General features: G+C 46.9%; 1 protein-coding gene across 21 annotated transcripts in view; it reads left to right on the forward strand.

Moving 5' to 3' along the window:
• Window positions 1–17,163, forward strand: part of mical3a (microtubule associated monooxygenase, calponin and LIM domain containing 3a) — a 93,500-nt gene that overhangs the window by 73,225 nt on the left and 3,112 nt on the right. For 14 of the 21 annotated variants that reach the window (XM_042111362.1, XM_042111376.1, XM_042111360.1 and 11 more), the window contains 9 exons: window positions 99–2,490; window positions 2,774–2,871; window positions 4,997–5,047; window positions 6,001–6,108; window positions 6,946–7,039; window positions 8,464–8,514; window positions 9,575–9,625; window positions 15,846–15,945; window positions 16,891–16,964. In XM_042111362.1, the coding sequence (XP_041967296.1) occupies window positions 99–2,490; window positions 2,774–2,871; window positions 4,997–5,047; window positions 6,001–6,108; window positions 6,946–7,039; window positions 8,464–8,514; window positions 9,575–9,625; window positions 15,846–15,945; window positions 16,891–16,964 (3,019 nt within the window). Of the gene's footprint in view, window positions 1–98; window positions 2,491–2,773; window positions 2,872–4,996; window positions 5,048–6,000; window positions 6,109–6,945; window positions 7,040–8,463; window positions 8,515–9,574; window positions 9,626–12,880; window positions 12,947–15,845; window positions 15,946–16,890; window positions 16,965–17,163 lie in introns of all 21 variants that reach the window. The other 7 variants (XM_042111367.1, XM_042111381.1, XM_042111373.1 and 4 more) reach the window with 5 other exon arrangements.

Consider the following 17,163-nt stretch of genomic DNA (forward strand, 5'->3'; position numbering starts at 1 on the left):
TCAAGTGGGCCTCTGATTTATGACCTTCGAGTTCTGTGTTATGGAGATCTCTTTCCAGCCGGCTTTTAAAATGGATTATTCTGTGATTGTGTTTGCAGGCGCACGGTAAGTCCCCACCGGTGCCGGTGTTTGTGATGTCGCCTGGCGCGCGCTTCTTCCCAGAGGTCTTTCGTACAGACGCCGCCGAACTGCCCACCCCATCGCAGTCTCCGCAGCTCCAGCCACAGAGTCCGGTCTTCTCCGCGCTCTTCGCACCGGTCACCTCACCTGCTGCAGTCACCACGCCCGTTGAAGCCTCACCTACAGACTCTGTCTCACCTGTGGTTGCGTATCTCGCTACCGTCTCGCCTGAAGTTATCTCGCCTGGTCCAGTCTCACCTGTGGTTGCGTATCTCGCTACCGTCTCGCCTGAAGTTATCTCGCCTAGTCCGGTCTCACCTGTGGTCGCCTCGCCTGCGGTAGCTTCACCTGCTGCCATCTCACCTGCGCCACTTCCCGCCTCGGCCACCTCCCCCACCTCTCCCATCCGCTCTCAGCCACTCCCTCTCCCCGAAACTCCCTCCCCCAAACCCCCCACCACCCAACCCCAGTCCTGTGCTTGCACTCCATCAGCCAATCCCCTGTCTCCCATCTGCGCCCAGACTCTTCCCTGTCAGGACCCTTCCTCTCCCCTCTCCTCCTCCTCTCCGGTCCGCACCCAGCCCTTCCCCGCAGCCACCTCCACCCCGGCGTCCAAACCCACTCCGCAGGCGGCCTCGACCGCTCCTCTCACGCCCCCTATAGGCGAGACGGACGACTCCATGGAGGTCACACCGGCCAAGAAGGACATCATTGAGGAGTTCTGGCAGAAGAGCGCAGAGATCCGAAAGAGCCTGGGCCTGACGCCTCTGAACCGCACTCGCTCTGTGGAGCAGAGGAGCAGCGTGCTGGTCACCAATGAGACAACGCCGGCCCCCTCACCGGGCCTGGACACTACGTCCTTCTCTTCCTCCTCCGCGGTCTCCCCACCGACCCCCAAGCCTCGGACCCCCGAAGTGCCCCAGGCGCTGGAGGACCTGCGCCCCAGTTTCCCCAACGGCGGCGGTCGCTCGGTGATCCGGCGGCTCAACATCACCCTGGAGGGTCAGCTGATCTCGCCGGCGGAGACCAAGAACAGCCGCTCTCCGTCGGAGCGGCGCGAGCCCAGCAGCAGCTCGGGGCTGGGCCTGAACGGCAGCGGCACGGCCACCAGCGACAGCGCCAGCGTCTCCTGCGCCTCCGACTCCACGCTGCTCACGCCGCCCTCTAGCCCGCCCCCTCCGCCGCCCCCCGACGAGGAGCCCGCCACGCTCAAGCACAAGGTGACGTGGGACGGCCTTCCACTGGGGGAGACGGACGCCACGGGCCTGGAGAAGACCCGCGGTCAGCTGGACGCCAGGACAAGCTCCCCTCCCCCTCCTCCTCCTCCTCCTCCAGTGTCCTGCTCCACCCCCAGGGACCGGTCCAGTTCTGTCCCCACTGCCGCCGCCGCCGCCAACACCACCACGCCCGTTCCGGCCCCCAGGACCGGCCCAGTGGGCTCGTGCGTGGTCATGCGGCGTGACGTCAAGCCCCGGCGCGAGCAGGCGCGCAAGTCTTTCGCCGAGAGCGTGGAGGAGATCCCCTTCGCCGACGACGTGGAGGACACGTACGATGACCGCACGCCCGAGACCAGCGCCAACGAGCGCTTCTTCACGCCACCCACCAGCAAAAAGGACAGCAGCAGCAGCAGGCCGCCCCTCCACCTGGCACTGGCCATGGAGAACGGCAAGCCCAACATCCCCAGCAACCTGGCGGGCAGCAGACCGAGCCCGACGGTCAAGACCCCCACCCACATCTCCCCCGAGGCCAAGGAGATTGCCGAGGAGCGGATGAGGGCTCGGGAGAAGTCCGTGAAGAGCCAGGTACTGAAAGATGCCATGGCCAAGCAGCTGAGCAAGATGAAGGAGCCCGAGGCGGTAAAGGACGCCATGACCAAACAGCTGACCAAGATGAAGGAGTCGGACACTGTGAAGGGCGCCGTCGCCAAGGTGGCCTGGACCGTGTCAGAGACGACGGGCAAGCACAAGAAAAAGCGCTCCAGCTCGCCCAAGATGACCGCTGTCGAGTCGCTCGAGTCCAAGAAGCAGGCGGAGACGCTGCACGAGCGTTTCTTCACCACGCCATCGGCCCGCAGCCAGGAGAGCTCCGTGGCGTCGTCCGAGAGCTCGGCGGGCAGCAAGAGCAAGAAGCGGTCATCGCTCTTCTCACCCCGCAAGAACAAGAAGGAGAAGAAGTCCAAGGGCGAGGGCAGGGGCTCTGGGTCCGAGGACACGCCGCCCAAACACAAGTCCCTCTGGAAGGCCGTGTTCTCGGGGTACAAGAAGGACAAGAAGAAGAAGGAGGACAAGTCCTGTCCCAGCACGCCATCGTCCAGCAGCACCACTACTGACTCGGGGAAGAAGAAGGGCCCCGCGCTGGAACGGTCAGCAGGTGAGAAGCTTCCTTTGGCTGGGTCTGTCTAAAGCATGCTGAAAGCAGTTCAGACTGTTAAAGTGATATCTGTGGTATGGAGAACAAAGCTTTAGTACAGTTTATACTGTTACAGTATGCTGAAAGTGGCATACTATCCCTCTTTTTGGTATTCAATTTCTCATACCTTTCTTCTCAATCTCTACTTCAGCCTTTCCCTCAGATTGTTCAATTACAGGTAGATCAGTCAGATCAGAATTGCAGAAAATGAGAGTTTGTTCATATATAGATATTTTTTCTGCAGCGGACTTGAAGTTGCGGAAGAACTTGAGCTTCTCTGAAGACTCTGATATCTCATGCGATGATATTCTGGAACGTTCGTCCCAGAAGTCCAAAGCAGACGTAAGTTCCATCACTTTTGTCATAACTGATTTGTCTTTCTGCCTTTTTTTACCTGATAAAATGTCTTTCTGGCTGATAATTCATTTGTTACGTTTTCACTATTAATTATTTAATTTACCTCATGCATTTAAAACTGATTTCATATACTTTGCACTTTTTAGCATCACATGGACATATTTGACCTTGTGTCTGACCTCAAAAAAGATGCTATGAAGGAGAAGGAGGAAAGAGAGAAGGAGAAAGAGAGGTTGAGGGAGAATGAAAGAATGAAGGACAGAAAGAGGGCAAAAGAAAGAGAAAATGTGAGAGTTAAGCAGAAGGGAAGAGACAGGGATATCATCCCAGAGCTGGAGAGAGGAAATGAGGACGAGGTATTTCGGTTTTGCACAGCCGTGAGGGACGACAGCTCTTGGAGTTTTAACAGAAGCACCGAATGCAGCAGAAATGGGACTCAAGCAGCAGAGATATAGTTCATTCAAACTTCCTCATTCTATCCTCAGCTCAGAATGTGCCCTGAATATTTGACCTTTTTTTATTGTCTGACTTCTATTTTATCTGACTATGGTCTGACTCCAGGCTGTCAGTATAAAACTGTGCTATACTGCATGTCATGGGTCTTACCTCTTTTATTAAAAAACATAACTAAACAAAACAAACAAAAACAGTGTGACTATCGAAAGCAAGAGTTTCCTGACCAGGGCTCTAAATACAGAATAGTTGTATAGCACTTGAGTCTCATTCTCAGCATTTGAGTTAAAATCTTGCATTTGGCATCCAAAAGCTTCGCACCCCGCCACCCTGTGCCCGTGTGCTCTGGTAACAGTTTGTTAGTAGGCTACAGTGGCCATATTCATTACTACTCACGTGGTGCTGGGGTATTCCAAACACATCATATGTATGATTCGCTAGGAATTTCAAACCAAAATCATAATTTTTTAATTATTACTTCCTCAGATGTAGATAAATGCTTGAAGAATGTTTAAGAATAGGAGTAGGTTACGAAATATTTACTCTAATAATATCAAGATGCATTGATTGTTTTACAATGTTATTTTCGTCTACAGCATATGTTTTAGAAGTTTTTGTTTTGCTGCAGGTAGCCAAACACCATTGCATCTGTGTCGAGATGTACCTCTGAGAAGCATTGGTGCTTTCTTGGAGTACATCTTTTTTTAACTGCCAGAAAACAGTAACTTCTCATAAAATATGTTAAAGACGAAAATTCTATTGTTGGCCAATCTATACATCTGCAGTAGCACACTTAATACCATTACGCCAAGCTAATAGCTTTCTATAATGTATCTTTCAGATCTGCACACACTTAATTAAGTACCCAATTGAAGAATGATGATGAATTATTGTCATCACTAGTACATCGACAATGAGTAAAATGTCAGGCGATTTGGATCAGTGATGATTTGTCATTTGGTTTGGAAATGTGCCCGTTTGGCACTAGCTGACCGTCAGATACTCCACCACCATATGCCCGTGTTGACACTGGCTGACCGTGAGATACTCCACCACCATGCACATCTGGCCCTGGGTGGTTTGTAATAGCTAGAGGAGCATTTGTGGACATGTCCAGTTTGGTGAATTTGTGTTAGACTCTGTCACAGATTTAATTAGAGTATAGCTGTATTTCGCTGTGTGTTAGGCTAGTTGTTGGTTGTGAAGTAGCAGTCTTTGTCTGTATTCAGTCTTTGTGAAATTGTTTGGGAAAGATTGATAATGACAGAAATTAGACTTAGCATAATGGTCAGTAGATATTAAAACCTTAGTGCAATAAGATAAATTCAGCACACTATGGCTATGCATTATGAACATATAGATCTGATGCTTGGTCAAGTCTTAAATGTGGGAAACTACTGTTTAAGAGATTGATGATCAGTCATTTTTGTGTCATCTTTTGTGTTCGTTAGCATGCTTTGAATGGGTCTCATCATTGGGGCTATGGGGATGGGGTATATTTAGCATGGGTTAAGTGTGATTTGACTGTTAATTCATGTGTTGGTGTGTGGTTTGATTTTAACTCATTAACCCATTTTAATCATACCATTTGTTTTGTGTTTGTTCTCCATTGTTTTTGTTTGTTTGTTTGTTTTTTGTTTTGTTTTGTCTCCCCAAGTCTGTTTATGTTCCTCATGCATTGGCGTTCAAGAGATCTTACGCCACCAAGGTAGTGTGTGCATCTCCCATTGGTTCATTCATTTTGCGCATGCTTTGAATCATCGTCACTCGCCCCTTTCGTCTGTTCTGTTCAACTGGTCAACATCTTTGCCTTTTATTGTTTAAACTAACCATTTCTGCAGACGCATGATAAGTCTTCGCCACAGCGCCCCCTATCTGCTGGAGGTCATACCTGATTCCACCTTGAGTTCATGTTTGTCACCTGACTCTTTTCCAACATGGCTGTTCTCCATTGCTGAGCAGCTACTGTTCCTGTCTTGGTCACATGACCACAGACTATGCTCTTGGTCCATATTTGAGTCTGAGGAGTTCAGCGGCCTTTGAAATTGATAACCTTCTTGTCCATTTTGTCCTGTCCCTGTTTGCCTCACTCTCTGGTTCTTTCATTCTGTGTTTTCTCACATTGTCTTTGATCTTTCTGCGTCTTCTTTCTGTGTCTCTCACAAAGATGTGTATTATTATTACTATTTTATTATTTTAGCCATTATCTTAGCCTCTTTGCAAATCAGGGTTCTACCAATCTGTGCCATCAGGAACTCCAGTGAGACCCGATGCGGTATAATAGTCTTGTATTTTTTATTGAAGCGGTCAAATTAGCATGCTCTTTGCATTTAAAGGTGACATCCCTTGAGGGGGGTCTGCTAAAGAGGTCAGTCTCTATTCCAGAAAGGTTCATCCTGTGAGGAGTAAAGGGCTCCTATTTCACTGAGAGACCATTTGCAGTCGGAGTTAGTTACTATATACTATGATTAGTATGTGTGTGAGTTCACTAGATCTCAGCAGAATACGTGTACTGTGTCAGGCGTGCAGCAGGCTTCTTCTGTGGCTTTCCTCTACTGGGGTGACCTCTGGGGATTCCTTGTTTTTCCTGCGTTCCTTGCTGGTTTCTCTTTTTCTCTGGGACTGCTTGATGGACGCCTTACTCTCTCCGTCCTTTTGTAGAAGACGTACACAGAAGAGGAGCTGAACGCCAAACTTACGCGGCGTGTCCAGAAGGCCGCCCGGAGGCAGGCCAAACAGGAAGAGCTCAAGAGGCTCCACAGGGCCCAGGTAAGTGCCCCGGTAATTCTAGAATGCTCTGAAATTCATGGATTTCATGCATTTCATGGATTTGCAGGTGCATGGATCTTTGGGCTTCTTAAGAACGCTATTATAGATAGCTACACAGACTCCATGTAAAAAGAGAAAGTTCTAGAAAGTTCTACAATGTTATAGATCATCAGTTTACCTGAGGTGAGCGGTTGTGCAGTCCCTCCACACCCTGCTCTCATAAAATATATAAACGCATGTAGTTTGCCATGTGTATGCAAAGAAACAGAGCATGTTACGGGTATCCTTTGGATAAATAATCCAGTAAGCCACATCACTCCTGGCGGCTGATGATCTTACAGAAATATTTATCTGCTGTGTGGTTTCTCTTTTTTGTGCCCAGTAGATACATATTTCATGCCTAGCCACATACTATCTCACTCTGTTCTTTATCTATTCATTACCCTGCTGATTTTACTAGGATGTATGTAGGTTTCCTTTTATACTGTTAGCAACCCTTCTGTTATGATCACCTCAATCATCCCCAATCATTCAGGTATACTTATTGATCTAGTGGGACATCTGTCGGCCCTTCACCACTCTAGATTTTCATACTAATATCTTCAAGGAAAGCCCAAATTTATGAGAGTTTGAATGGCAACATCCACTGACAGAAATTAGCTGGATTAGAGGAAAACACAGTAGTTCACTGAAACCTTTGTTTTTGTCAACTACAGTAGTCACTTGTCTGTCATTTTTGTGTGTGTGTGTGTGTGTGTGTGTGTATACTTTCAACTCACCCCATCTGTGTATTTCTTTCTCTCTGTCTTCCTGTCTTCTGTTTTTTCCTCTCTGTAGATCATTCAGCGCCAGCTGGAGCAGGTTGAAGAGAAACAGCGACAGCTGGAAGAAAGGGGGGTTGCCGTGGAGAAGGCCTTACGAGGGGAAGCAGGTACTTTTCTCCTTCGTCATCTCCCTCGTTTCCTTTTGAAGTCTGACTCCTGTTCTCATACAAGCCCTGTGCCATCCACTATTGCATAGATATCAGGATTACACAGACATTGTGGATTAAACTTTTTTTTTAGCAACAGGCTTATAAAACGGAAAGAAAAGTAGACTCCGCTGAATGGTGGCGTAGAGCCAGTCTTTTTGTATTTAAGTCTCTTGGGTTTGGCTCAGAAAGGGAGAGATAAGTATGTGGAGGATTGGGAATATCCTTACTTGCATTCTCTTCATAGTCCTACCAGTTCAATATGACTCAGAAGACACAGAAGGACTTGCCAGTTTATGATGAGGCAGAACTATGCGTGAACAACACGGGTCTTGCAGAATGCTGTTGAAATGTGCAAGTCACTTTACATACAGTGCGGTGTATATGTACCACCCAACGATGGGTAACATGTCAGCTTTTCATTAGAAGTCAATATGTTTTAAATATTTGCTGCACATATTGACTTGAGATTGACTTGAATTAATGGTCATTTTCTGCTACTTACATTAAGTGCAGAAAGTAACTGCGATGAACATCAGCATTATGTCACACATCTTGGTAATATCATTTTTTTTTAATCAACTTGTCCTTAAAAGTTCTGTATTGGCTTGAGAAAAAAAAAAGCCTGTTACTGCTCTGTAGGACATGCTGATGTGCAAGACAAGGGACTGTCACAGACCGGGTGGACTTTGTTTCCCCTCTGATGGTTATGCAACAAACCCCATTACATAAACACCCAGATTCTAAAGTATGGTTTTATCACTTCCATCGTCTCTACATCAGTATTGTTGAGCAGCAGTGTGTAGATCAGGAGTAGCAAACCAAATCATCTGCACCCCATGCCACTGACAGTTAGCACCATGGAATAGATACACGGTGCGGTATGCAGTATGCATAGGATAGAGTTACCATAATGAAGGGTGCACATTTAGATGCAGTGCGGGATACGAGATATGGGAATTCATGGAAGAAAACTAAGTGGACATTGATTTAGCAGGTTTAAGAGAGAGAAAGTGGTGGAACCTTACCGCTTAAGGGTGGTAGCCCAGTTCTTAGATGACAGGCATACACTCAGTGACCCATTCATAGACAACCAATCATGACACTCTGGGTCAACCCACTTAATCAGAACATTATGGCTCCTCTTGCCAATGTGGAGAGAGTGTCCAAGAGGCGTTAACAGCAAAAGCATAAACCGGTACCGGTTTGACCCATCCCACCGAGCTATTACCGACCCACCGTCCTGTACCCTTGCCATCTCTGTGGCTGGTCACAGTAGCCACCTGCACTTACGTAAAAAAAAAAAAAAAAAATGCCCTCCTTAACTCTTTCCCCTCTTTCTCTCTCTCACTCTCTCTCTTTCTCTCTCTTTTACTTCCCTTAAGGAGTCTATAAGAGCTCTAATGTTTATCCCAAACAGCATAAGCGAAGATCAGGTATTTTTTGTCTGACAGTCCTGCCGTAGATGTTTGGGGTGTGTGACCTCACAGCATACACGTCACTGTGTGCGTGTGTATGTATGTGTGGAGCCACAGCTCTTATGTCCATCCCCAGGGGGTAGCTGACTCTGGAGCGCTCCTGGCCCGGGGTTGGCCCGGAGCTGGCTCGCGTTGCCGCCGGATCAGGGCCAGAACGGGGCCGGAGCCGCGTCCGAGTTAGCTACTACCTGGGACCCTGACCATCGTCTGCGCCGCTTTTACTTAACGTCTCCGCTGCATGCACGTCAGTCCTACAGAGACTGACAGAGAGAGAGGGTGTGTGTGTGTGTGTGTGTGTGTGTGTGTGTGTGTGTGTGTGTGTGAGCGTGTGTATGCGTGTACGTATGAGAGAGTGTATGTTTGTTTGTCAACATAGATTTGTGCGTTGACATATTGGGTGTGCCTTCTCACAGGTACCTCTGTTGATATATATACACACACACACACACACACACACACACACACACACTCACTCATGCACTCATACACTGAGGATACAAATCTTCTGTACAGTACACTGGATCTGTACTATCTAAAAAGAGCAAAGAACCTCCCTCAATTTGCTTGGTTGTTGACAACACACAACTAAACGTGTGTCCCACCTAAATTAGTTTACATCCATAATGACTGGTTGGTGTAGGTGTTCCCCTCAAGTTATGATGCTTCCTATTCTAGCTTGCTACACACCCTGCTGCTTCTCTTCCACACACACACACACACATACTTGCATGCACATACTCCTGAGGACACACCAAGAGGAACTGCAACAAATCTATGTCCCCATTCTCTCATTGCAGTACATAATCTCTATGTGCAGTGTCTAATGGAGTGTATATGGAATTTGTTGTGGCAAGTTTGTGTGTGTTTGTGGATTTTGGTTGAGTGTGGGTGTTTGTGTATTTACAAACACAAGCATGTGTGTGTTTTTAAAAGTCTGCTCTTTGTGCCAGTGAGCTGCGTGTGTGTGTGTGTGTGTGTGTTTGAATTATAACACATCTCTAATATATCCCTGTTGTAGACTATTGGGGCGATTCTAATTACAGTGAGATCCTGGACTTGCATCTGGGCGGTATGTATTTCAAGCCTGTCGCTTCCAAACCAACTAACCGCTAACTTGCCCCCGCCCTCCCTGGTTTCCCCCAACACTGCTACAGCCTCTGCCCCTATTGCCCCTCTCCCAGTCTCTAATATGCTGTACTACTGTTCCTTTCTAACCCTCCAGTTCTCACACACACACACACACACACACACACACACACACACACTGTACTAACTAACACACACACACACACACACACACACACACACACACATACACATACTGTACTAACTAACACACACACACACACACAGACACACTTGCCACACTTTCACACAGACAAACACATACATACAGCATTCGTTCCTACACCTATGATACCGGGTGCCTGAGTGGGTACATTTGGGATACTTTGTCACTAACTCAGTCACACATGGCAGCGTGGTCCCCCCCATCTCTCCCGGGTTACTCCCGTGTCACATCGTTCACTCACATAAAGTTTGGGAGTGTTTCTTGTCCAAAAAAAAAAAAGAGATAACATTTAACATTAATAAAACTTGACTGTATTCTAATAATTGTGTCTGCTTGTTTTGGGCCATTTTATATTTGCACCATAAGGTACTTCAAAACAAGCCTTAAACATGAAAATGGAATACAGTGTTGTGTTAGGTGTTTCCCCTTAATCAGCATGATGTGTCTGGGGGTGGAGGGGTCCGCCCGTCCACAGCATGGTTACGTCTACACCACGCATCACTGAAGTACACTAAAAACACACTACCCACAAAGTACATTATGCCTCTCTCTTTCACATACACACACACACACACACATACAAACATGTAGCATACACTCATATAGATATGCAGACAACCTTTGACAACACAGACAAATCAGAACTGGATTCCTCCCTAAACATCGCCCCCTACTGGTCCCTCTCAGCCTGGCTCTGGCTGCGTGCTGTAGCATCCTGCTCTAGCTCTGATCCTCCCATACCAGCTCAGTTGCATCGGCTCTGTGTGTGTGTGTGTGTGTGTGTGTGTGTGTGTGTGTGTGTGTGTGTGTGTGTGTGTGTGTGTGTGTGTGTGTGTGTGTGTGTGTGTGTGTGTGTGTGTGTGTGTGTGTGTGTGTGCGCGCGTGTGTGTGCGCGTGTGTGTGTAGTCAGACACTCCTGTAGAGATTGTATCTTGTGTCCTCCCTCATGGTCCCCATTCTCTCCCATACCCCCCTCCTCAGCTTCCTGTGCAGGATCCCAAGCGAGTGTGGCCTTGTCCTTCAGTGTGTCTCTGTGCAGTCTGTGTCGTCAGTCGCTGTGTTTGGTCCCTGTCACCCATGTTGGGCAGGAGATCGCGTGGAGCTCTCTAACCCTCTGGTCATATCATGTTGCCCCCTCACAAGCCATAATTATCAGCCCTTTGCCTACTTTTGGATACCTGGGCAAAATATTACCATCAATGAAAATGCACTTAAAACAGTTTTGATCGGCGTTAATGCTTGAGTGGTCCTGAAGAGCTGGTAAGTACTGTGGAATTTGGGACAAAGGCACAGACATAACGGTTGTGTGTGTGTGTGTGTGTGTGTGTGTGTGTGTGTGTGTGTGTGTGTGTGTATGTACAGGAGTGCAAGCTCATGTGTGTATGTAGACATGCTCATGTGTTCAGGCTATCTCTGGATATTTGCAGATTTGTTCAGTGCAACACTGTAGGCAGTAGGGGGCACTCTAAGTCTGTCAGAACTTAGATATGTGTGGAAATAGCTCTAAGCATCACCGAGTCAAGGAAACGCAGCATTGGCGACTCACTTTATCGACGTGACCATTTTCTTGATGGAGGCTTGTATTCCTCCCTTTTTCATTCCTTTGCACAGCAATTCCCAAACATTTCATGGCATGCCTTCCTTTGCACAAAAGTGCCACCCATCCCAACGTCACGTGTTATGTCCAATTTATCCTTTAATAAAAAAAGATACCCATCATCTGCTGCAGAAAATATTTATCCTCATCAAACCATAATACTTCTTATTATCTTAAGTATTATATACTTATATATTATCTAAGTTACCAATTGGGGTTTTAGGCAACTATGCTGTAAGAGCAGTGGCATAAGAAAATACTCCTGGGACTCCTGGGCTCAGGGTGACGTGTGATTGGTTTGTTGTCCTCCTACACATCTCTCCACAGACCCCGCTGAGAGTCTATCCTCCACTGATCTCATCTCTCTCTATCCCTGTCTCTCTCTCCCCATCTCTCTCTATCTCTTTCTCTCTCTATCTATCTATCTATCTATCTATCTCTCTCTCTCTCTCTCTCTCTCTCTGGTTTCCATCACTTGCTCTCTCTTCAGGTTTTCCATTTGATGTGCTCGTGATCCCAAGTGACTCAGATCGTCACCTGCTTGACCCTTAGCCTGATATTTATTTTATTTTTATTTTGTCATCTCACTGCACATCTCTTTCAAGTGTTCCCTCTAGTGGATTTCCCACAATGCAGTTCAGTTATACTTATAAGTATAGCCAGGGTTGGAGATGAAATCTAGCAGAGTGGATTCTGCCCCAAGCACTCCAGCCAATTTCCCAACAAGAGCTCAGAATTCTTCAAAAGGTTGAGAAATTGTCTTTGAACAGATTGAGAGAATATCACCCTCCTGTACCTGTATCTCTTCAGCAGTCTGAAGCAGTTCGCAGTCCGAGCTTCTAGTCTATTTGCAATGACTGTGATAAGGTTTAGTGTTTTTGGTTTGATCTGAGGAGGCAGCGTGTGCTATTGCATTTTTTGTCTAGTTGGTTATTACATTGCTGTTCCCAGGACAGCTGGAAGGGAGGCATCCTCTCTGTAGCTCTTTCTTTTCTTCTACCTCTCCTTCTCTGTGTCTAGCTCTTTTCCTCTCTTCCTCTCCTCTCCTTCTCTGTGTCTAGCTCTTTTCCTCTCTTCCTCTCCTCTCCTTCTCTGTGTCTAGTTCTCACTGTTTGGGTCTTTCTCTGTAATTCTCATCCTTTCTGTCGATGTCTCTCTTTGCCTTGATCACACTCTCTCTCTCTCTCTCCTGTTGCACAGCTGATCTTTCTTTCCTCCCCCTCCAGGTGCTTTTGCGTTTCTTCCTCCCTTTCTGGTAGTTTTTGATTTTTCTCCTCACTGTTTTTCTCTTCCACATTTCTCACCCATCCCTCCCTCCCTCCCTCCCTCCCTCCCTCCCTCACCCCTCATCCTCCCCTTCTCTTTGTCTTGGTCTTCCCCCTCCTCTTCTCCTCGCTCCTTCGTTCTCCACCCCACCCCCCATTGTCTTGTGGAAGTTGAGCCCTATGTCGGGACCCCTCGGCGAAGACCCCTCTCCTTCTGCCCGTGCTGTTCCCCTGCAGGTAACGTAACCTCCTCGCTCCGGCGTCCCCGCGGTAATCGTAACCACGCCGCCGCCGCCAAGGTTGCCGCGGCGACTCTGCGGATCTGCCGAGCAGTGCTACTCCCCGTCCTGGTTCTGCTGCCTGTGTTTGTTCCCCACCGTGTGTGTTCTTAGACATACCTAATTCAATATTTAAGTACACACACACACACACACATGCATACACAAACATCTAGAAGCTTTAATTGTTGTACTATTCTATTATATGTTTAACTTAAGTTTTAAACTTCTTAGCTAAGTAACTTCTTAGCTAAGTAAACTTATTTCCATAGAGTTCATGAACAGGGAGACTACATACTGTATTAACCTGTCTTCTACTCTGTTATCGTTGTAAAGAACATTTAGTACTATTGTAAAGTGTAGTTTAAGATCTAGTTGAGTGCCTGTGGCTGTAGATTTTGAACATGAGCATAAATACTTGGAATCCATTCTGCAGCCTTGGCCACATATTTCCTTTAGGCGGAGCCTCAAATGTGCTCCAGGTGTGTGTGTAAGGGGAAAGAGGGGAACGTCACTACCCAAGTGTGTGTCCTAATCTACTGCATGGTCTACTCCAGCTGTAAAAAGTCTTTAGGCCCCGCCCCCACATCCCGGCACCCTCCGGGTCTTTCTAACTGTCTGACCCTGTGGCGGTAGAGAGTGGGCCGGGGGGCGAGGGGTCGCGGGGTGGGTGGGGGGTGGGGGGGGTGGGCTCTGGGGTGTGGCTGATAGCATGAGGAGATTGACTAGTGGGCTGTTAAAATAACTTTTTTTTTTTTTGCTTTTGTGTGTTGTGTTTGTGAGTGCTCAAATGTGAGTGATATGGACAGACTTGGTTTGGCTAACAGATATAAGGGGTCTGCAACCTGTGTTGTTTCTACCACTTGTTACCATCATGCCATTTTTTTACATCACAGTCTCACACACACACACACACACACACACACACACACACACACACACACACACACACACACACAGCCAATGGCCAGCGCACACATGTAAAAAAACATTGTTAAAAGTCTATTCCAAACCAATGGCCAGCGCACATGTAAAAAAAACATTGTTAAAAGTCTATTCCATACCTAATTTTCCTGTTGTGTGGCACACTTGTGTCCTAAACTGCTTGAAGATGTTTCTGGAGTGTGTGTGTGTGTGTGTGTGTGTGTGTGTGTGTGTGTGTGTGTGTGTGTGTGTGTGTAGGTGTGTGTGTATGTATGTGTTTGTGGTGTCCTAACTGCTTGTTTTCTCTTGTATTCCTCGGGTAGCATGTGTGCTGAGGGTGATGGAGAAGGCTGAAAGAGCAGTGCTGGATAAGTTAGCTACCCAACCCGTTCTATCGTTTTCTCCATCTGTTTCCTCCACGTCACCTTGTCTGTCTGCCGGTCTCAAACCCCCTCTCTCTCTCTCTTTCTTTCTCTCTCTCTCTCTCTCTCTCACACACTTGCCCTCAATCTCTCTCTCACTCTCATTTTCTCTCTCTCTCTCTCTTTCTGTAATCTCTCTCCTCCTGCCTTTGCTGTCCTCTCTTTCTCTCTCTCTTTCTCTCTCTCTTTCTTTCTTTCTCTCTCTCTCTCTCTCTCTCTCTCTCTCTCTCTCACACACTTGCCCTCAATCTCTCTCTCACTCTCATTTTCTCTCTCTCTCTTTCTGTAATCTCTTTCTCTCCTCCTCTGCCTTTGCTGTCCTCTCTTTCTCTCTCTCTTTCTTTCTCTCTTTCTCCCTGCCTCCTCTCTCCCTGTCACCCTCTCTCTGCCTCCTCTCTCTCTGTTAAAACAGCAAAGTCCAGCAACCGAGAGCACAGCCATTCGATTTATGTGTGTACTGTGTTTTTCCTTTTCGTTTTGCAAGAGCCTCCACTCTCTCAGCTAAGTATGTCATGCAGCATCAAGGTTTGCCTCCCCTAAGTGTCATTGCCTCTGCCTGGCTCCTTTTGCGTGTCTGACTTCTCTTAAAAAAAGGGGGTCTGTGTTGCAAACCACCGAAACCCAATCAGCACGAGCTCTACCAGTCTCTGCCAGAGCTGTATAGATGTGTAGACAGTCTGTGAGTTCCCGATATTCTGCAGGTCAGACCCTCCTGGCGTGCATGACCCAAAGCAACATTTTGCCCAACAGGACAACCTCAGAACGACAACACAAGCTTGTGAACTCGAATGGCTTGATTTTATTCCAGAATGTTCTTATTTGAGCAGCAATTTCAGCTGGGCGACCAAAACAGTAGCACGGGTTGCCTCCCAGTGGGGTCTATGTTTGCTACTGTTCTGGGGTACAGCTAGGAGTTTGTAGCGGGGACATTTGGGAGTAGAGGCAAGTGTTTGTCGTAATTGGCCTTCCAGTGGTGACGGGGATGTCATGCGTAAACAGTTGCCTCCACTCACACAGAGAGAAGGTCTCGCACCCTTCTGAGTCCTGACGGCTACTCTTCTCCTGTCACAGCGGGAGAAAATAGAATCAGACAGTTTGCGAAGTGCAGATTGAGTGGAAAGCCTGACGCAGTGCAACACTGGTTGTTTTTCCCCCTACTCTCCCCTCCTGCCCCCTGCCCTCAATCTCCAAAAACAGAGAGGGGTGTAAAAAAAAAAAAAAAAAAAAAAAAAATATATATATATAAATATATTGCACCAGATCTCCACGCCATCTTCTGTGGGTTCCAGGGGATAGCCAATCCCTGCGGTTGGCAGTCGTGCCCGGTTCTCAACTGCCCCTACCCATTCCTCCCTGTCTCTCACTCCCCTCTCGCCCTTCAACCCATTCCCAGACCGCCATCCTGGCTTGGCTGTCATTGCATTGCCTGTGTTGGGTGTCTGTTGTCTCTTCGCCCGCTCTGTGCGTGTTCCCTCCTCTGATCCCTGGTCCGCTTGCTCTGCCTCTCCCCAGGAATGGGCAAAAAGGACGATCCCAAACTAATGCAAGAGTGGTTCAAACTGGTGCAGGAGAAGAACGCTCTGGTGCGCTACGAGTCCGAACTCATGATCTTGTGAGTACTTGTTTGGAATCCTTATTCGCCATCACTTTTCCTGGACAAGGAATTGACAATATGTTGTATGATTAATACACACACATACACACACACACACGCATACACATATGTACACACATCTCTCATTTAATGTTGATCTACTTCCTTTAAAATGAAAAATGTTGTATAAGAATATGAATGTCTGAATACATAAAAGTTTTTAGTCTAAAACTAGTTAGCTAACTGCCTAAAAGACGGAAAATGGAAAGTCCTTGCAGTCACCAAACAACAGCACAGTTGGCTCTGATAAAAGCTTGCTGGTATGCTAAGGACAAACTGAAGGTTTCTTAAATATGATAATCCAATAAAAAGACATGAATTGTAATCTGTAATATAATTGCTAAGTGCTGACTAGGTGCTTCATTAATATTGATGGTCTACAAAAACTCACTCATAAATAAATAATGATATTAAGATAGAAAAGGTCAACTGATATCTCAATATTATTGGGATTTACAGTGCCCTATGGAATGATTGCCACCCCTGGTAAAGTAAAAGTTGACTAAAAACAGGTATAAAGGTAAAAAAGTCATCTTTTGGTCATTTATCGCAATCACACAATTAAAAACAATTTGGACATATCCAACCTCAATCGGGAAGCAAGATGATTTTTTTTTTTTTATAACTGTTTTTAGTCAACTTTACCAGTGGTGCCAATAATTCTAGTGGACACTGTAACGACATGTAGTTGTATTGGGACGGCTCTGCTTATCACACTGCACTGACTCAAATGTCCCTAGTTTTACTCGGACACACACTTTTACTCAAATGTCCCTGATTTCTATTCAGATACACACTTTTACTCAAATGTCCCTAGTTTTACTCAGTTACACACTTTTACTCAAATGTCCCTAGTTTTACTCAGTTACACACTTTTTCTCAAATGTTCATGCTTGTGTGCAGCGCTCGAGAGCTGGAGCTCGAGGATCGCCAAAGTCGCCTGCAGCAGGAGCTCAGGGAGAGAATGGCAGTGGATGGTAAGTGGAAAAAACATTTTGTGCGAGTGTGTTTGTGATATTATAGGAGTTTGTTTTGATGATGCGTAAACACTCACATAATAGCCTCTCTTGAGCTTAGTGCCGACTGCAAGGTGTTTCATCATTAGTGGAGGCCTGTGTGTAGAAATCCCCCAATTAACGAGTGATTTGTTTGTCAGAACAAGACCTGCTGTCCCTC

Source organism: Alosa sapidissima, chromosome 11 (genome assembly GCF_018492685.1).
Source record: "Alosa sapidissima isolate fAloSap1 chromosome 11, fAloSap1.pri, whole genome shotgun sequence".
Taxonomy (NCBI): domain Eukaryota; kingdom Metazoa; phylum Chordata; class Actinopteri; order Clupeiformes; family Clupeidae; genus Alosa; species Alosa sapidissima.